The sequence below is a fragment of the Mytilus trossulus genome, chromosome 5 (assembly GCF_036588685.1).
Source record: "Mytilus trossulus isolate FHL-02 chromosome 5, PNRI_Mtr1.1.1.hap1, whole genome shotgun sequence".
Taxonomy (NCBI): domain Eukaryota; kingdom Metazoa; phylum Mollusca; class Bivalvia; order Mytilida; family Mytilidae; genus Mytilus; species Mytilus trossulus.
In genome coordinates this window covers 76,746,312-76,762,824 of record NC_086377.1, presented here as the reverse complement: position 1 = coordinate 76,762,824, position 16,513 = coordinate 76,746,312, and the positions used below count along the sequence as shown (strand labels likewise).

Here is a 16,513-nt window from a genome sequence, read left to right as displayed (position 1 = left end):
TAAAATAGTAAACATCACTAGAAGTTAACAAATCAAATTCCCCTCCCCTTTTCCCTGTTTACATGCCTTAGGAACCATGTCACCTCAAATTTCCAAAATATTTAATAGAAATACCAAATAAAAAACTATATTGCTTTGATAAACAACACATACATGTTTATGACTCAGAATTTATTTTTTTCTCTTTAACTTTATGAATATAATTATAACAACCAAGATAAAACATAATGTTTTTTAGGCATTTATGTTTATAAGTATACGACATTAGGGCAGTTGTTTTGAGTTCAAACAAATATTGTATTGTGTGTTTTAATATTCAATCTACACACAAATTATAAATATCATCACACAATTTTGAAGAAAAAAATATCAATAAAAGTCTGTCTGCATCCTGTTCAATAATACTGTACAAAATCTTTGTGGAGTCAAAGCATTATTCAAGCTGTATATCACAGCATTGTACATTTACATAAACATTCTTATTTGAGGGAATAAACCATTGTACTGTTTCAGTAGGGACAATTCTCATTAAAGCATCCTCTTTTATGATCCATATGAAATATTTGGTTAATATTAATATGCTGTTTGATAAAAAAAAACAAAAAAAAACAATATTTGAGTTCAATCTTATAAGAGGTAAACAGTTATACAAAAAATAAAATAGAAACTGAAGATTTCATTTTGTAAAAAAAATGTATGGTACTAAATTCCATGCCAAATTAGAGTTTTGACCATAGAAAATTATAGTGCGAGTGTGACATCCATGTATTATGGAAACATTCTTGTTTGATTTCGTATTTAAGATAATTAAAGAGTCAGTTCAACATGAAATATTTATGCTTTGTACTGGAATCCTTTTGTCTTTAACAAAAAACCTTTTTGTATCTCAAAAATATGTTATATATGATATCAACAGGAAAAATTGGAAAAGCTATTCTATTAATACTCGTTATATTACATAAATCATACACAGATGAAATGTAACTAAAAAGAAAGTATGAGTTTTAAAATTAAGCCCCAATTTAATTTCTTAACAGTGTGTCTCCTTATTCAGTATTGCTCCTATTCTTTTTCATATCTACAGGATAACTTTGAAAGGTGCAGTGTAATGATTTAACTAACCTGACCCATAACATTGCTATTTATAAATATCTGATTTAAGTCTGAAAATTAAATTTACAGTATATATATGTTTATGTATTATAATTAAAATTAGTAAACTATCAAAAGTTGATGGCAATTGCTCCTATAAGAAGACATCTGATTTTAGTGAAATATGAAGTAGGTCCTTTTGACATTCCTGGTAGATTGTCTTATCTATTGAAGTTTCTAGATATTAAAAAAAAACAATGCATGTAACTCTTAAATTCTATTAGAAGTCATTGCTTGCATTCATGTGTTGATGGGCAGGATTAAAATGATTGGCAAAAGTTCCCTGAGAATCATTCAGCAAAAGTTTGGTTAAAATTGGTCTTTTAGTTTTTAAAAATCTTTATTCAAAATGACCATTTTGACCGATGTTAAGTCTACAGGGTCCAAATAACTAAAACAGGAACTAAGAAATCTAAACCTTTCACAGCATAAACAGCGTTTACATATTTTAGAAAATATTTGGTTGATTATTCGTTGTTTTGTCTTTTATCTTGTTGACTGATTTGTTTGTGGGTTTGATACGAATAAAAATTATGCGTGTTTAATCTTTTGATATTGTCTTCTTAGTTGAAAATAATATAAACTTTTTTGTTCCAAACTAGTGTATGAAATATGTTTTGTACATAAATTAGGCTGTTAGTTTGTTCGTTTGAATTGTTTTACATTTGTCATTTCGGAACTGTTTATAGCTGACTATGTGGTAATGGATTTGTACATTGTTGTAGGCCGTAAAGTGTCCTATAGTTGTTAACTTCAGTGTTTTTTGGTATCATGTGGAGAGTTGTCTCATTAACAATCATATCACATCTTCTTTTGATACAAACTGTTTGTTCAAAGCTAGTGCAGAATATATTTTATACTTGAATTGATCCTATATTCTATCTTCTTCAATTGACTTCCAGACACATACAATTTCATCCCACTTACCTGTAACAGTTTCTACTGCTCTAAGTGTTTTCGGATCCACATTCTTTACAACTTCCTCTAAACACCGTGCACCTTTTCTACTATTAACCAGAGCTTTTTCAAGGACACGTATTGTAGGTTTTATTGATCTGTCTCCCCTCCACCTAAACAAAACGTCTTTACTCTGGGCGGTCAAGTCACAATTACATTTGTCTATGTTCTCTAAATCTGCTATGGACAATCCAAGTTCTATTCCTAGTTGAAAGACCATTTTACCAATCTTTGTTGATATGTTATCTAATAGTTCATCTGTAGGAATTGAATCTAAGATATCGTCTTGAATACCTGTAATAGCATTATAAGCATTACTGAATGACATTTAAACTTAATAAATGTTGTGGATCTGAAGAAATTGTCTTGATATATCATTATCATAAGTCATAAATAGTTGGTTTAAATATAGGTTTATGTTGAAAAGATTAACATGTCATCACAGAGCTGACTACGGAGCAGGTCAGCCAAATCTGGCATCTGCAAATCTGAGATTAAACTGATCAAAAATTCAAAGTTTATAGTTAAGTCCCCCAGGCTATTTTTTTTAAGTTAGAGGACAAAAGTAAATGCAAAGTTGAAGAGTGTTTAGATATTTTCCAGTTGATTAATAATATAACACTTTAATAACAGTTATACCATGTTCATTTCTTTTGAAACAAATACTTATACTAGGGAGAGTGAATGTAAAATAATGCAATTAAAAAAGTATTTAAAATCTCATTAAGTGTTCAAAATCAGGTTCAGGGAATACTCGGCTTAACAATATATTGTATTTATGATAATGTTTGGACCCTCTTCGTTTTGCATATTGCATCAAATGAAATAAATTGCTTCACTGAGCGCATTTGATTACGACTGCAGAGATATAAATTTGAATAGTTGGGGCAAAAATGGACATTATTCGCGCTTGATACGGGTCTGAATTTGGATTGCAGTTACATATTTGACACATAATGGGTTCCTGACACAGCATATTTGTAATCAAAGAACTTAGAATTGGTTACAGGATTATAATTTATATTCATTTCTTTGCTTTTGTGCAATACACTATGCTTTTCGAATCGGCCCCACCTCAAATATTTATTTTTATTTAACCCCCTTGTTTTTGCTTATGTGCAATACACTATTGCAATTTGACACTCCTACTCCCCCCTTTTCCTTTTTTTGCTCTTGTGCTATACACTATGCTGTTGCAAATTGACACTCCTGCCCCCCCCCCCCACACACAAAAAAAATAAATAAATATTTTATCCCCCTTTTTTTGCTATTGTGTTATTCACTATGCTGTTGCAAATTGATCCCGCATCCCCCCCCCCCCAAAAAAAAAACAAAAAAATAAAAACACACAAAAAAATATCAAAAACTTTCAAAATTGTTTGCGGCCGTATTAAAAAAATCTATGATTTGACCAATAAACGGACAATGCGCTTGATATGTAATTTAGATATGCTAGGCGAGGGGATACCAAAAGCACTAATTATCATGAAAATCAGAGAACTTTTTAAATGTAAATATCTGTATAGTTCTAACCAGTACTCACTAGATATCACATGTTTTCTCCTCCTCATCTGAAAAAGGAATAATATCAGACATTTAAAAAATAGTCGAAGTGACTGATCAGCAGAAGCTTTCAGAAATGTTTCACAATGCTTATTTAACAATGATGAGTAGATTAACTCATCATAGATACCAGGACTAAATTTTGTATATAAGCAAGACCCGAGTCTCGTCTACAAAGACTCATCGGTGACGCTCGAATCCAAAAAAAGGTAAAAAGGCCAAATAGATCAGTGTAACATAAAAAGATGTAAACTTGAAACATCTGAACATTACTAGTTTCAGAAAAGAATAATTCTGATGTCCTTTCTCAATTTCCCTATGCTTCACAAAATCTTATTTAACAATATACTTAGCAAACATCACAACATATAATGTTCCAATGGTTGAAAAATGGCATCAGCCATTGGTTTGAACTCATTTTTAATATTAATGGCTTGAACTAAAATCTTTGGAAGGCTGAATGAATATTGAACTTGATGTTCAATTAAAAACAATGACAATATTGTGCCAAAGCTAGATATGGTCGTCTTGCCTGTAGCATTTAAAGGGTTTGAACATGTAATGTACGCTTACAGAACAGTTCCCATTAGTGATATAACATTACACGATCGCTCTCCGCAAGATCTGTTAACCATATGACAATAACTTTTACAAGTTGTATACCAAATTTCGTTGAAATTTTGCTGAAACATAGCTAAACACACATTCCCAAACTCATCAGTCGATGATAAAATGACAAATTTAAGCCATGGATAAAATGAAATGAAACGAACAGACAAACAAATATACACCACATTAAATGAAAAACTGAAGACTTCACAAAGCAAACATCATGCTCTATAAGTAATAAACACGTGTTACTCCTGTAGAGTGTGTCGACATATTAAACCAATGATGAAGAGTTCAACATTAATTGACCTACAGTTTAATTGCATAGTATTTTTATTATATCTAACATTACTAACACATTTACAATTAACATATAAGCTGTAAATAACTATAAAATCATATACATGTATATAAATTGCTTTTGTATACTTATATGCTTTATGTTCAGTAAAATTATCAGGATATGTAGAAAAATTGGATGCACATTGGAAATAAACTAGATAAAAGGATTGTATTTCTTAAATGATGAACCTATTTCGGAGATTTAATATAATCATCCATTATAGTCAATTTTTTTGCAATGGATATTTCCTTTATAAAAAGTGTAAAAAGAATCTTGGAAATTAGCCTTACAATGAAAATGTTGCATTGGTCCATGAACATGGACAATGAAGTACAGTCTAAATAAACATTGTAAGACTGATATGTACATATACAAGTATTCCATACACTTACTTTAGTTGATATAATGTGAATAGCATCTTCTGATCTTAGAAGCAGCCCATTCAACAAAAAGTGTATGTTCAGAAAATACAATGAACATGAGGTAAAGGGTTATATCAGGTGTCATACCAACAATTAAAAGTCCCTATCTGTTCAACCAAATTTTACAATTTTCACAGCTTTCTAAATATTTTACCTTAAGTTTAACTTCATAGAAACCAGAAATATCCTGGATCGTACATGTATCAGCTTTCTACATGCCAATTTTCAACAGATGTTTAAAATCATATAAAAAAGAAAATGTCTTCCGAATAGAGGTACCACTAAAAATAACTTTTTCTGGAAATCTTAAATTAGTATACTATGAAGTGCATTACTCCTCAATATTGAATGCAAATTCATAAGCAAGTAAATTTTAGTTCAAAATAGTCTTAATAATTTCTCTTTCACCAAAAGTTTCATTTCTGCCAATTTGTTGGTTAGTTTAAGTAAATAATGACATCAAAGGCACTATACTAGTTTTTGTCCAAGTAGACCTACTTTCACATACGTTCTAAATTTGAGGGAGTAATTGATGGTATGACACCAAGCATTCCAGCCACTAAAAAAAAACTTATTGGTTATAGTTTTTAGCTCAATTCACAAAAACTTGAAAATATCTATGACAATGCTGACAAGGTACTCAGCCTACTGGACAAGGATGTTAACTTTATTATCATTCAATAAAGTTAAAAGTTGAAGCACCTTCTAAAAAAGTAATCTGTATATACATAGTTTAAGCCATCGATTAAGATATGCATAGCATTCTTTTTTTTGGCAGCCAAGACAATACAATAAAATCCCTATTGAAGAAGAATAACTCTTGTAGTTGGTTGTCCCTCGTAGACGATAGCTTAGTGTTTGTTTTGATGTTTAATAATACAATTTAAGCTATTTTTTAAATATTTATAAAAAAAACATGTTACAGAAGTCAATTAAGGTCTTGAAACTAATTGTCTATTTTTGAACAAAGATTATCCATTGAAAGGATATAACTTAAATACAAACTATTCTATCAGGGTCAAATTCGAATACATTTGCCTTTATGTTTATTTTTTACTTTAGGACATACAGATTGCTAGAGATAGTTTTATCCTAATGCTAAGAAATACATATACGTCAAGGTATTACTCTTTTTAAAACTAAACAAGATCTTTCTTTGCAAGTCAAGAAACCATAAAATAAAACATATCACCCGTAAAAAAACAAGATCAATGTTAATCAAACTGATTGGAACTGTGCTGTAACGAACAACAACTGGCAATTTTTTCCATGACAACATCTGTAAATTACTACAATTGAGTTTATTGAAAGTACATTTTTTGCAAAAATCATCAAATGTCTTATTTTTACTACGAAAATTTACCCGAGGTAACTAATTTACAAATTAAATATTTTTTTATTTTTATTTTCAAGTTATGTATCGATATACCTAAATAAATATATGCAAGATTTATTTTTGCAATGGATACAAATTTACTCTAATTGTAAATTGTGGTTCAAACTGGTATTGAAAATATAATCACATTTAAAAATTTAACTTCGTAGCAAATATTTATTTTTAATCTAAAAAATCTTATCAAAAAATCTTATCAGATAATAATGTAAATAAAATATTTAAAAAAATAAATTACAAAGAGCGAATATAACGCAATTCTCCTCAATCTTCTGGATGAAGTTGACGGGTAAGAAAAAACAGAAGAGACACATGAAAAAAATGAGTAATGTACCAGTATCATACATAGCTTACCATACATAAGTTATGTGTCGTTATTTTTATTTCTCTTAAGCCTTTGGCCAAATCTCCAAAACATATTCCATTGTTCTCTCTCAAATCAATAAGTGTTAAAAACTTGACCATTTGTGTATTTCTTGGGTAATTCTCTACCATATCATTCCATTCTGTTTCTTCCATTTCAAGATGAATAGCTAAATCATGTATCGTGCGTGTGTCACAATTAACAGACAAACGAAGCAACTCTGTGTTACTTGGAATCTGAGATAATGCATCTTCACTCAAACCTTAAATTAATATATAACAAATATATATAATAAATTTCTGCATACACATTACATCAACATACAGCTCTAACAACATATAACATATTGATACAAGGATAACTATCATATATCCTAAGAAAATGGTTAAACCTGTGTTTATAGCAATATAAATCTCCCATTTAATTGACAGTTGGTAACAGCCGCAATATATTGACAAAATTTGATGAGAAACCCAAATATAGATAATCGAAAAACATGTGGTTGTCGTTTGTATATGTGTTAAATATTCGTTTTTCGTTTATTTTTTTACATAAATAAGGCCGTTTATTTTCTTGTTTGAATTGTTTTGCATTGTCTTATCGGGGCCTTTTATAGCTGACTAAGCGGTATGGGCTTTGCTCATTGTTGAAGGCCGTACGGTGACCTATAGTTGTTCATGTCTGTGTCATTTTGGTCTTTTGTGGATAGTTGTCTCATTGGCAATCATACTACATCTTCTTTTTTATATTGCCAATAATTTGTATCTAGCAGTCAAATGATCTTCTCAGTATACGACTTATTTATTTACATTATTCATAAAAACTAAGTTTGATATAAAATGAAAATAGACGCAAATTTTATACGTAAACTAAATAACGCAACTGTTCACAAATTGTAATAGAACGCCGTATGCTAAGCCCGCTCCACATGATATTAAATGGAACATCTCTATAACATTCCGGAACATGTACTATTAATCTTTCTCAAATTACAAAGTTTAAGTTGCCTTTAGAAATTGGTTGAAATGCATGATGTGTCTGTGATACAAAAACCAACAGAAGACTTGTGTTTACATTTTGTATGTAATTGCATATAAAGATACGTTTTCTGAACTGTAACTTACGGATAGCTTCTTATTGTATTGTGAAATTTTAACTGAATGCACACTTGATTGGTGGATTATGTAAGCACGGTAGGTAATTCTTTCTTTTTTGACATTTGGTATTGTTCCACTTTAAGCTACAGAGATTTTCCAAAAGTTCAACACCAGTAATCAGCAATTGTCTCTGTTTTATAATCCTGGTACTTTTGATAACTAATTAAAGCAGATATTTAGTTCATATATACGACTTTTTTTTAACGAGAAAACAAATTTCATTCAATTTCCCTCTAATGTATTATGCATCCATGAGTTTCCAATGATGCAATACAAGAACCAATTGGACACCCGATAGTCTGTTCAAATATAAGTGTTATTGATTCCTTGCCATATTTAGCCTCTGAGGGCATAGTCTCAATGTATATTTTCAGAATGTTTGTTATTTTCAGTGTATTTCTTTTTAAGATCATATGAGCAGTTAGAGTCATCTTATTTTTGTTTGGGATCATAGCAGGAAGTTCTTCACAAATTCGATTTTTGATGACGAAAAAAAAGGAACTTTGTTTCTATCATTCCCCTATTTTTGTAATAAAAAAACCAACTCACTGTTTAATGAAAAGATGTAACTGACCTGTGAATGGGTAATCGAACTTGGAATAATTCAGTGTCTAATGAAATCAAGAGTTAAATAGTAAAAGAAGTTTATTACGAAACCCAAGAGCATTTAAATCCAATAATTCTCATATGTTATATCATATACATCTAAGGTATCGTAGGGGTTGACACCTTCGTCATTGTTCGTGGTTTAATAAGTTCAGTCAGTTAAGGAAGGAATCACTGAGAGCTCATGTCAATTCATTATTAACTCTTTTGGTATTATTCTATCGATAACAAAACACGAAGTTAAATACAAAACACATCACTATACCTGTACAATCCAGATCACACTGCTTTTGTTTCTATTAAAGGAAAACAAATATATAATTGTAAATTCAACATCTACAAGAAACTGCACAGACACTAATTATAACAAAGCATATACTAAACACAACAATTTGAACTATTAACAGTATGACCCAAATTCGATTGATTAACATTGACATATCTTTCTGTAAATATCTTATTAGCTAACTGCAAACAGATTAACCAGAGAGCTGAAATGAACTCAATAAGGTAAACTACCTCGTGAAATGTAAGTTATGTCTTAAAATTCCTTTTGAGCAAAAAGAACCATACCTTTTTAACAAATTGTACACATATATTTAAATGGATTAAAAGTTAGCCAATCGTTACTTTACTTATTTTACTTTAATTGTTTGCTTTCCAAAAAAAAAAAGATTTTCTTTTCCATTTGTGGTCTCTTCACATGTTATTTTCTGTGTTCAGTGGACCGTGAAATTTGGGTCAAAACTCTAATTTAGCATTAAAATTAGAAAGATAATAGGGAACTTGTGTACAAAGTGTCAACTACATCTCTGTATTGTCATGATTGTGGTAGGGGGAATTTAATGATTACAAAATAACTTGTATATTCAATGCTAGTATACAAACCTGTTCCTGGTTCCAAACCTTCCAGTTGAGTGTAATGTCGTCACCATGTTTACAAACACACTCATCAGTTTTCAAAGCTAATCTTTCTTCTGGAAAGTAACAGATAAATCTTAAGCAGGAATACTCAGTGTGAAATGGTAGTTGACTGCGGACTTTTTTGTGGACAGTGGACCGATAAAATTCTGAAATCCTCTCCAATGTTAAATGCAAACATTCTCTGACACTAGTGGCTATCTCAGGTACTATCAGGCCACTGGAGCGTTTGTGGATTAGGTACAGTAAGATCTTGTTACCTTCTACACAAACAACAATATCATGCTCTTTATCAACTGATAACCCAACAAACCCAGAAAACATAAGTTTCCGTCCTTGGTATTCTTTTAATGTCCACATACTCAGACATGCACATATTAGACGGTTTGGTAAGGCTGGAGGTATGATGGTTCCTTTGAAAACAAAGGCCAAACTTAGTGTCCTCTCTGGTGTACATTCCTGTTTCAAGAAATCTGTATCATTTCTTTGGGTAAGCATACAGGGTACAAAGAAGTTTTCTATTGGTAGACGACTTCCTGTTTTTGTATCATATCTCCGTTGTTCGGATACGATATCTAGATGTATTAGCATATCAAATATGTACTCTTTAAATGGTAAAATCTGACGGAATTCTTCTTGTTCCCAAATCTGGTAGAGGTCTACTTTTTGTATCATTCCATTTTCAGACATCTTTTGAAAGGTTTTCCTTATTTTATTTTCTTTGGGCCAAAATGCAACATCTATAAATATGAAATAAAGAAGATGTTATCAGACTTAATATATAGTTTATATTATGAGGTAATACCGGTCTATAAAAGCTAAATGATCAAACAATTGGTATCGCTCACTTAGATCATCACTGGAAAAAAAACAAATTATTCTAATATTTAAATTGAATGTCTTTTATGTCAGGATTTGATGATCAAAGTTGAATTATTTACCATTTGGAAGAAAATAATCTGAAACAAGGCTTGCATGTGCTGTGGGAAAACTGCAAGTTTTCAAATGTTTGCATGGTTTCTACATGTTTTATTAGTTTTGAGGTAAGTTCCCAAGCTGTGATCCTTTTCGGTGGGTAATTTATTAATTTTGAGGTAAGTTCCCAAGCTGTGATCGTATATATAAAGAAGACAACTATGTTAAACACACTGAATGTGGTTTTTTCCTTGACAAATTCATGAAATATGATATTTATAAAATAGAAAAAAAACAGACAAAATATACCAGAGGGATATTTAAACTCATGAACTGAAAATGCCATGGCTAAAAAAGAAAAAGACACACAGACAAATATGATATTATAAAATAGGGGCGAAATATAACAGAGGGACATTCATACTCATAAACTGACGTTGCCATAGCTACGACATAATCCGTTATCATCTGTGAAACGAATATTTAATTAGACTATTTACCGGATTTGTAATCACATAAGCAACACGACGGGTGCCACATGTGGAGCAGGATCTGCTTACCCTTCTGGAGCACCTGAGATCACCCCTAGTTTTTGGTGGGGTTCGTGTTGTTTATTCTTTAGTTTTCTATGTTGTGTCATGTGTACTATTGTTTTTCTGTTTGTCTTTTTCATTTTTAGCCATGGCGTTGTCAGTTTGTTTTAGATTTATGAGTTTGACTGTCCCTTTGGTATCTTTCGTCCCTTTTTCATAACAGTCAACCAACTCGTGATGGTGTCCGTAAAAATTACTTTTAACTTCACTGTTTGGAACTATTGGTTTAATTGAGCAGGAATTTCTGCTCTATTGGTGAGGTCTCACATTTCTGGATGAAATTTGTTCCCTTATATGAATAGAAAGTGACACAGATACAACATGATGGGAGAACTAAGTATTAATAGTTGATATTTCATGATTATGAAGAATAAATGTCTGCAGACTTTCAGACAGTTGATTAATCCAGGATATCTTCCATTAAAATACAAGTTTCATTTAAATCTGTGTATAAACCTTATTGTATCTTTTGACAAATATTTCAAAAATGGGAACCAATGAATAATTTTTAACACTAGGCATCAATATGGGCACTTATACCATTTTGCAATTGTGTTTCATTTGTGGTCAAAATGCATTGATCCTGCAACAAAATTGAAAATACAAACATGGAATGCGCTTAAGAGACAACTACCTGACCAAAATGCAGAAAGCAGTCAAAGGCCACCAACACATCGAAAAAATCTCGTAACCCTAGGGGTGCATCAGCTGGTCCCTAAACAATAATGTATGTTAGTTTAGTGAAACTGAATGTCACACTAAGCATGTCTACATTCACCTTCTATAAAAAGCCTGATATAAGAGTTTCAGTTTAAATATATAAAAACTACACATTGTTTTCTTAAAACATAATTGTGTTGGAAATCAACTCATAACGAGATAGAACTACTTGCATTCTCAAAGTTTTTTAGCATTGTTCAAATATATCTTATATTTTGAAACCATGAAGTTCTATAGTCATACCGATACCTTAATACTAAATAAATATCAGTTTCAGTTTAAATTGAAAAAAAATATATTATATTTAAGTTTCATAAAATTTTGATGAAGTAAACTTAAGAAAGAGAACAGAAACGAAAAATTCGGCATGCTTCAATTTCTAAGAAGTATAACTCTAGAATGGTAAAAGGGAAGGCACCAAAATTCAAACTTGATTTTTGTTTAGTGGTAATAAGCATTGTGTATAGAATTCATAAAGTTTGGTTGAGGCAGGGACTTTCTATACTAACGGGACTAGTCACTTATAACGATATCTATACACATTATCAGACTGATCTCGGCTGTAGCTGATGTCACTTGACTTTATAGCAAATCATTTCACATTTACGAAGTATTTTACATGAATACAAATAAACTATATATTCAAGTTTAACAAAAAATCGTTTTTATGAAATTTTATACATTTTGTCATTGCAAACTGTTTTTCATGTTTTTCAAAAGATTTCTCGTCTTTTAAATATTGATCTTTAAACATTGAGGAATTTGTTCGTTGAATTTTCAGTGGCTGCCATCTTGTGTGATATGGTAACCATTTTACACAACTGGGGTGTGCTTCAAAACGATACGTCTCAGTTAAATAATTCATCATTCTTTCAAAATCTTATTAATCAGATTTTATATATACAACTAATAATAATTATACAATTACAATGTACTGTGAAGTACGCAGATATATACTAGCATTGTATATCAGAACTAAGTTTATTGTTGGGTGGTAGCTTTAAGCAGGAGGCTGAGTAATCAGTTAAAATCAATAAAGACGAGTCCCGTTAGTATGTCCCTGGTTGAGGCAAACTTAAGTAAGAAAATGGAAAAAAAAATCAGCAATTTTCCCATTTATAAATTAAAGAGACATAACTCAAGTATAATAAAAGTGACGCCACACAATTCAAATCTGATCTAAGTATCTAAGTAAACTCCTCGGTTGCCTGCTGCCGTACATCACCAATTAAAAAACAACATTTTCATTCAGAAATCTGTTAAAAAATTGCATGCATTTCACAATTTTTAACAATGTGGATAAAAAAAGATTAATCATTTTACTAATCATATTACATAAAAGTTCTCACATACCAACATAAATATTAGTATAAGATATTATCAAACAGTCTGTCACGCTCTAATAAAAGGTAGGTAAACTCTTTTTGGATATTGGAACATTTTTACATGCAATATTTATATTCTCTACACAATGAAAATACACACACCTGTGATAAAAGATCTCATAACTTCCACCATAAGAAGAGGGTTGATCATTACATTATCTCTCAGCTGGGGGGTATCGAAATAAACAATCTTCCCCAGGGAATGATGAAAATGTAGGAAATCAGTCAACTGCTCAGGGGACAGGACAGACACCTCGCTGATAGCATTTAATTTTTTAACTTCAGCCAATGACATTATTTGTTTTCCTTCTGCCACTAGTTCAGCGATCTCTAGCTCTAGTGGAACACAAGCATTAGGCATTCTTTCACCCCAGCATGGGTGGTCGAATGTAAGTTCTGTTATTGTTTTCTTTAGAACTTCTATTTCTGGGTCGGCTTGATCTTTGGCATTGACAAATATTAGAGGTCGTAGGACCAGATGATGTTTTCCCTCGTGGTCTTTAAACAACTCCTCAATTCCTCTGTTAAGCTCTTCACGTGTGATCTCAATATTCTCCTGTTAAACATAAAAAGTTGATAGAATAATACACTGTTAAGATACTGTATCACACACCTGGTGATTTATATGCATCTTCAATGGTGGAATATTCCACTGCGTACTACATTAAGATTTATCTCAAATTTTTGAATGACATACACCTTCTCTTACAGGTCAATTTTACACTTTTAACCTAGTTCTTATACTTTCAAAGATAACAGAATGAAACTGTTATCAGTTGTTAAATATTGCATTCCAAGGGGAATACAATAAAAAAGGTCTTTTGAAAGAAAAACTTGTTATTGATACTTTTGTTCGGTAATTCACTTTACCTACCTAGTAAAGAAAAACAAGTTAACAAAACAAGTCACATTTAATAAGTTGGCAATAAATCTAAAACAGGTCAAGAGTGTATTTGAGACAATATCTGAAAAAGTATAATTTTTGGCAATAAGAAAAATCAAAAACAAAATCTTTAGACACGGTATTTTAATAGCACGAAGAACACACATTGGGGATCTATAAACTGTTGTCTGTAATTCAAACAATTGTTTAATAAGCAAACAATAGCAATTTTAAATAAAGGGCTGCGCTTTAGCGCATGATACGCCCGTTGCTCTTTTAACTTGTCTTTTATGCTTTAAATGAATTTATATGATCAACTAGAAATAGTGTGAGCCCTGTCAAATACCCCCCCCCCCCCAAAAAAAAAAAAAAAAAAAATGCCAAAAAAAATTGGCACTAACAAGGCTACCTCAAATTTAACTAAGTTTGTTGTCTTAATTTTTCATCCATACATTCTATCTTGTTCACAGCACACTTTCTGAGTACCAAGTACCTTTTATATTTATTAAGGCATATACATTATATAAAAGTTATAGATGAGATAAAATAGACTAAGTTATTCTAAATATTAGCCTATGTCAAAAGATATAAACAATGTATCAAAGTTGCATAAAATTTTTTGAAAGTGTTAGTTATTGTCCCAAAATTGGAAAATCCCCCCTTTTTTAAGCATAAAAATTCATAACACGGAAATGTAAAATCTGAAATTTATAAAAATGGAAAGGGAGCTTACATCAATAGATATAAACAATTCACCAAAGTGTCATGGACATTGGTGAAAGCCTTTTTTAGTTATTGTCCGAAGTGTTGAAAATCCCCCCTTTATTATGAATAAAGCCCCATAAATCCAAAACTTAACATCTGAAATTGATAAAAATTAAAAGGGAGCTTACATCAATAGATATAAACAATTCACCAAAGTTTCATGGACATTGGTGAAAGCCTTTGTGGGTTATTGTCCGAAGTGTTGAAAATCCCCCCTTTTTTATGAATAAAGCCCCATAAATCCAAAACTTAAAATCTGAAATTAAAAAAAAACGAAAGGGAGCTTACGTCAATTGATATAAACAATTCACTTAAGTTTCATGGGAATTGGTGAAAGTTTTTTTGAGTTATTGTCCGAAGTGTGGACGATGGACGGACAGACGGATGGACGGACAACGGTATACCATAATACGTCCCGTCTAAAAGACGACGGGCGTATAAAAATGGTAAAAAAAAAATTCCAGTTCTTTCCTGTTACCAAAGTGAATCAATTTTAAAAAGTTTCTAATGGGAATAAGGAATTAGTTTAAGACACTATTTGTGGTTTACTAGTATATACTGCAATAGTTTATCAAATGCCAATTATTGATTTTAGCATTTGCAATACAAAAGGTTTAGAAATATACTTAAATATAGTCAGACATGTCGGTAACATGAACGAATCTATCTTGAGTAACAGGACAACGGTAACAGGACAGAATTGGTAACAGCAAGGATTTTTCTGCTTCATTTTAAAGTTTAAGAAAAATACATCATTTTAGAAACTGTATTTGCAAGATGAAATATCTGCCTAGGTAATGAAAAATTCTAAAATAAATTCCTTGCTGTTACTATCTACTATACTAGAATTGCACAATGTTCTCTGCTGTTATCAAAGGGAAAAAAACCTATTTTTTTATTCAATATACTGTATATTTTTTTGAAATTTATTTGATAAGGTGGTGATAACTTAAATATTAAATAAAATGGTTGGCATATAGTAGATTATCTTTTCGATTCTTGAGTGAAATTGTCTTGAACATCCTTCCTGTTACTGATGATGGTTATGCTGTTACTTTTTATCAGGTAACATGACAGAACATAACAGAAAGGAATTACGCGATAGTTTTTGTCCTTTTTATCACATTAAATGTAAGTGTATTTCCTGTGACATATATTTTTTAAAAAGATGATATAAACACACACTTAATGTGTGGTGCACACTTAAAATTATTCTCAGAAAGTGTAAGAAAAGGCTATAACAGGATAGAACACCAATAAGTATTTTTCTATAAATCCGTATCTTGGATGGGCTTGAATTTTCAAACCTGGCCGCCTTTCCATCTATTTCTTTGTACTAATGCATTCAGGAAATGATGCTCTTCAAAATACTTAATGGGATATAACTCTTGGTCTTGTAAACGTTTCCTCAGGTAAAAATAACTTAGTGGTAACAGGAAGGAAATCACCCCTGGGGACCATTTTTTTCTTCTCTTAAAATTTGCAAAATTTTATTACATGCTCTAGTTATAATATAAAAAGACAAATTAGGGGCAAGTTTATTATATAATATATCATATATGTGAGAATCAGACGCCTGTTGAATTAAATTGGATATTATTTGAATGATTTAGTTTTCAAAATAACACAGGGGACAACATGGTTTTAGGGGGGGGGGGGTTGAACATTTAAATTACAATATTTTATTGGAAGAAATACAAGAATGAGTGTTTAATTCACCTATCGCCCATATTGGGTTATGCTCCGCCCATTTATGCTAATTAGC

The 16,513-nt window shown here is 31.0% G+C and overlaps 1 protein-coding gene across 1 annotated transcript; it reads right to left on the bottom strand.

Annotated features, from left to right (window-relative positions):
* Positions 1–1,223: 1,223 nt before the first annotated feature.
* LOC134718320 (uncharacterized) lies at positions 1,224–13,657 on the bottom strand. Its single transcript, XM_063580814.1, has 7 exons — positions 13,203–13,657; positions 9,455–10,227; positions 8,832–8,862; positions 6,794–7,065; positions 3,653–3,680; positions 2,080–2,403; positions 1,224–1,246 (listed from the first exon to the last, which is right to left on the bottom strand). Exons 1-7 carry the CDS (start codon positions 13,459–13,461, stop codon positions 1,224–1,226), a joined length of 1,710 nt encoding a protein of 569 aa, XP_063436884.1. The 5' UTR covers positions 13,462–13,657.
* Positions 13,658–16,513: the final 2,856 nt, after the last annotated feature.

What these genes read in the sequence shown, in the direction of transcription:
- LOC134718320 (XM_063580814.1), bottom strand. Translation starts at nt 13,461, where the DNA reads ATGCCTAATGCTTGTGTTCCACTAGAGCTAGAGATCGCTGAACTAGTG. An exon ending in GTGTGATCTGGATTGTACAG is followed by an intron (nt 7,066 to 8,831) that starts GTATAGTGATGT and finishes TATTAATTTAAG; the next exon opens with GTTTGAGTGAAGATGCATTA. An exon ending in CGACACATAACTTATGTATG is followed by an intron (nt 3,681 to 6,793) that starts GTAAGCTATGTA and finishes TTCCTTTTTCAG; the next exon opens with ATGAGGAGGAGAAAACATGT.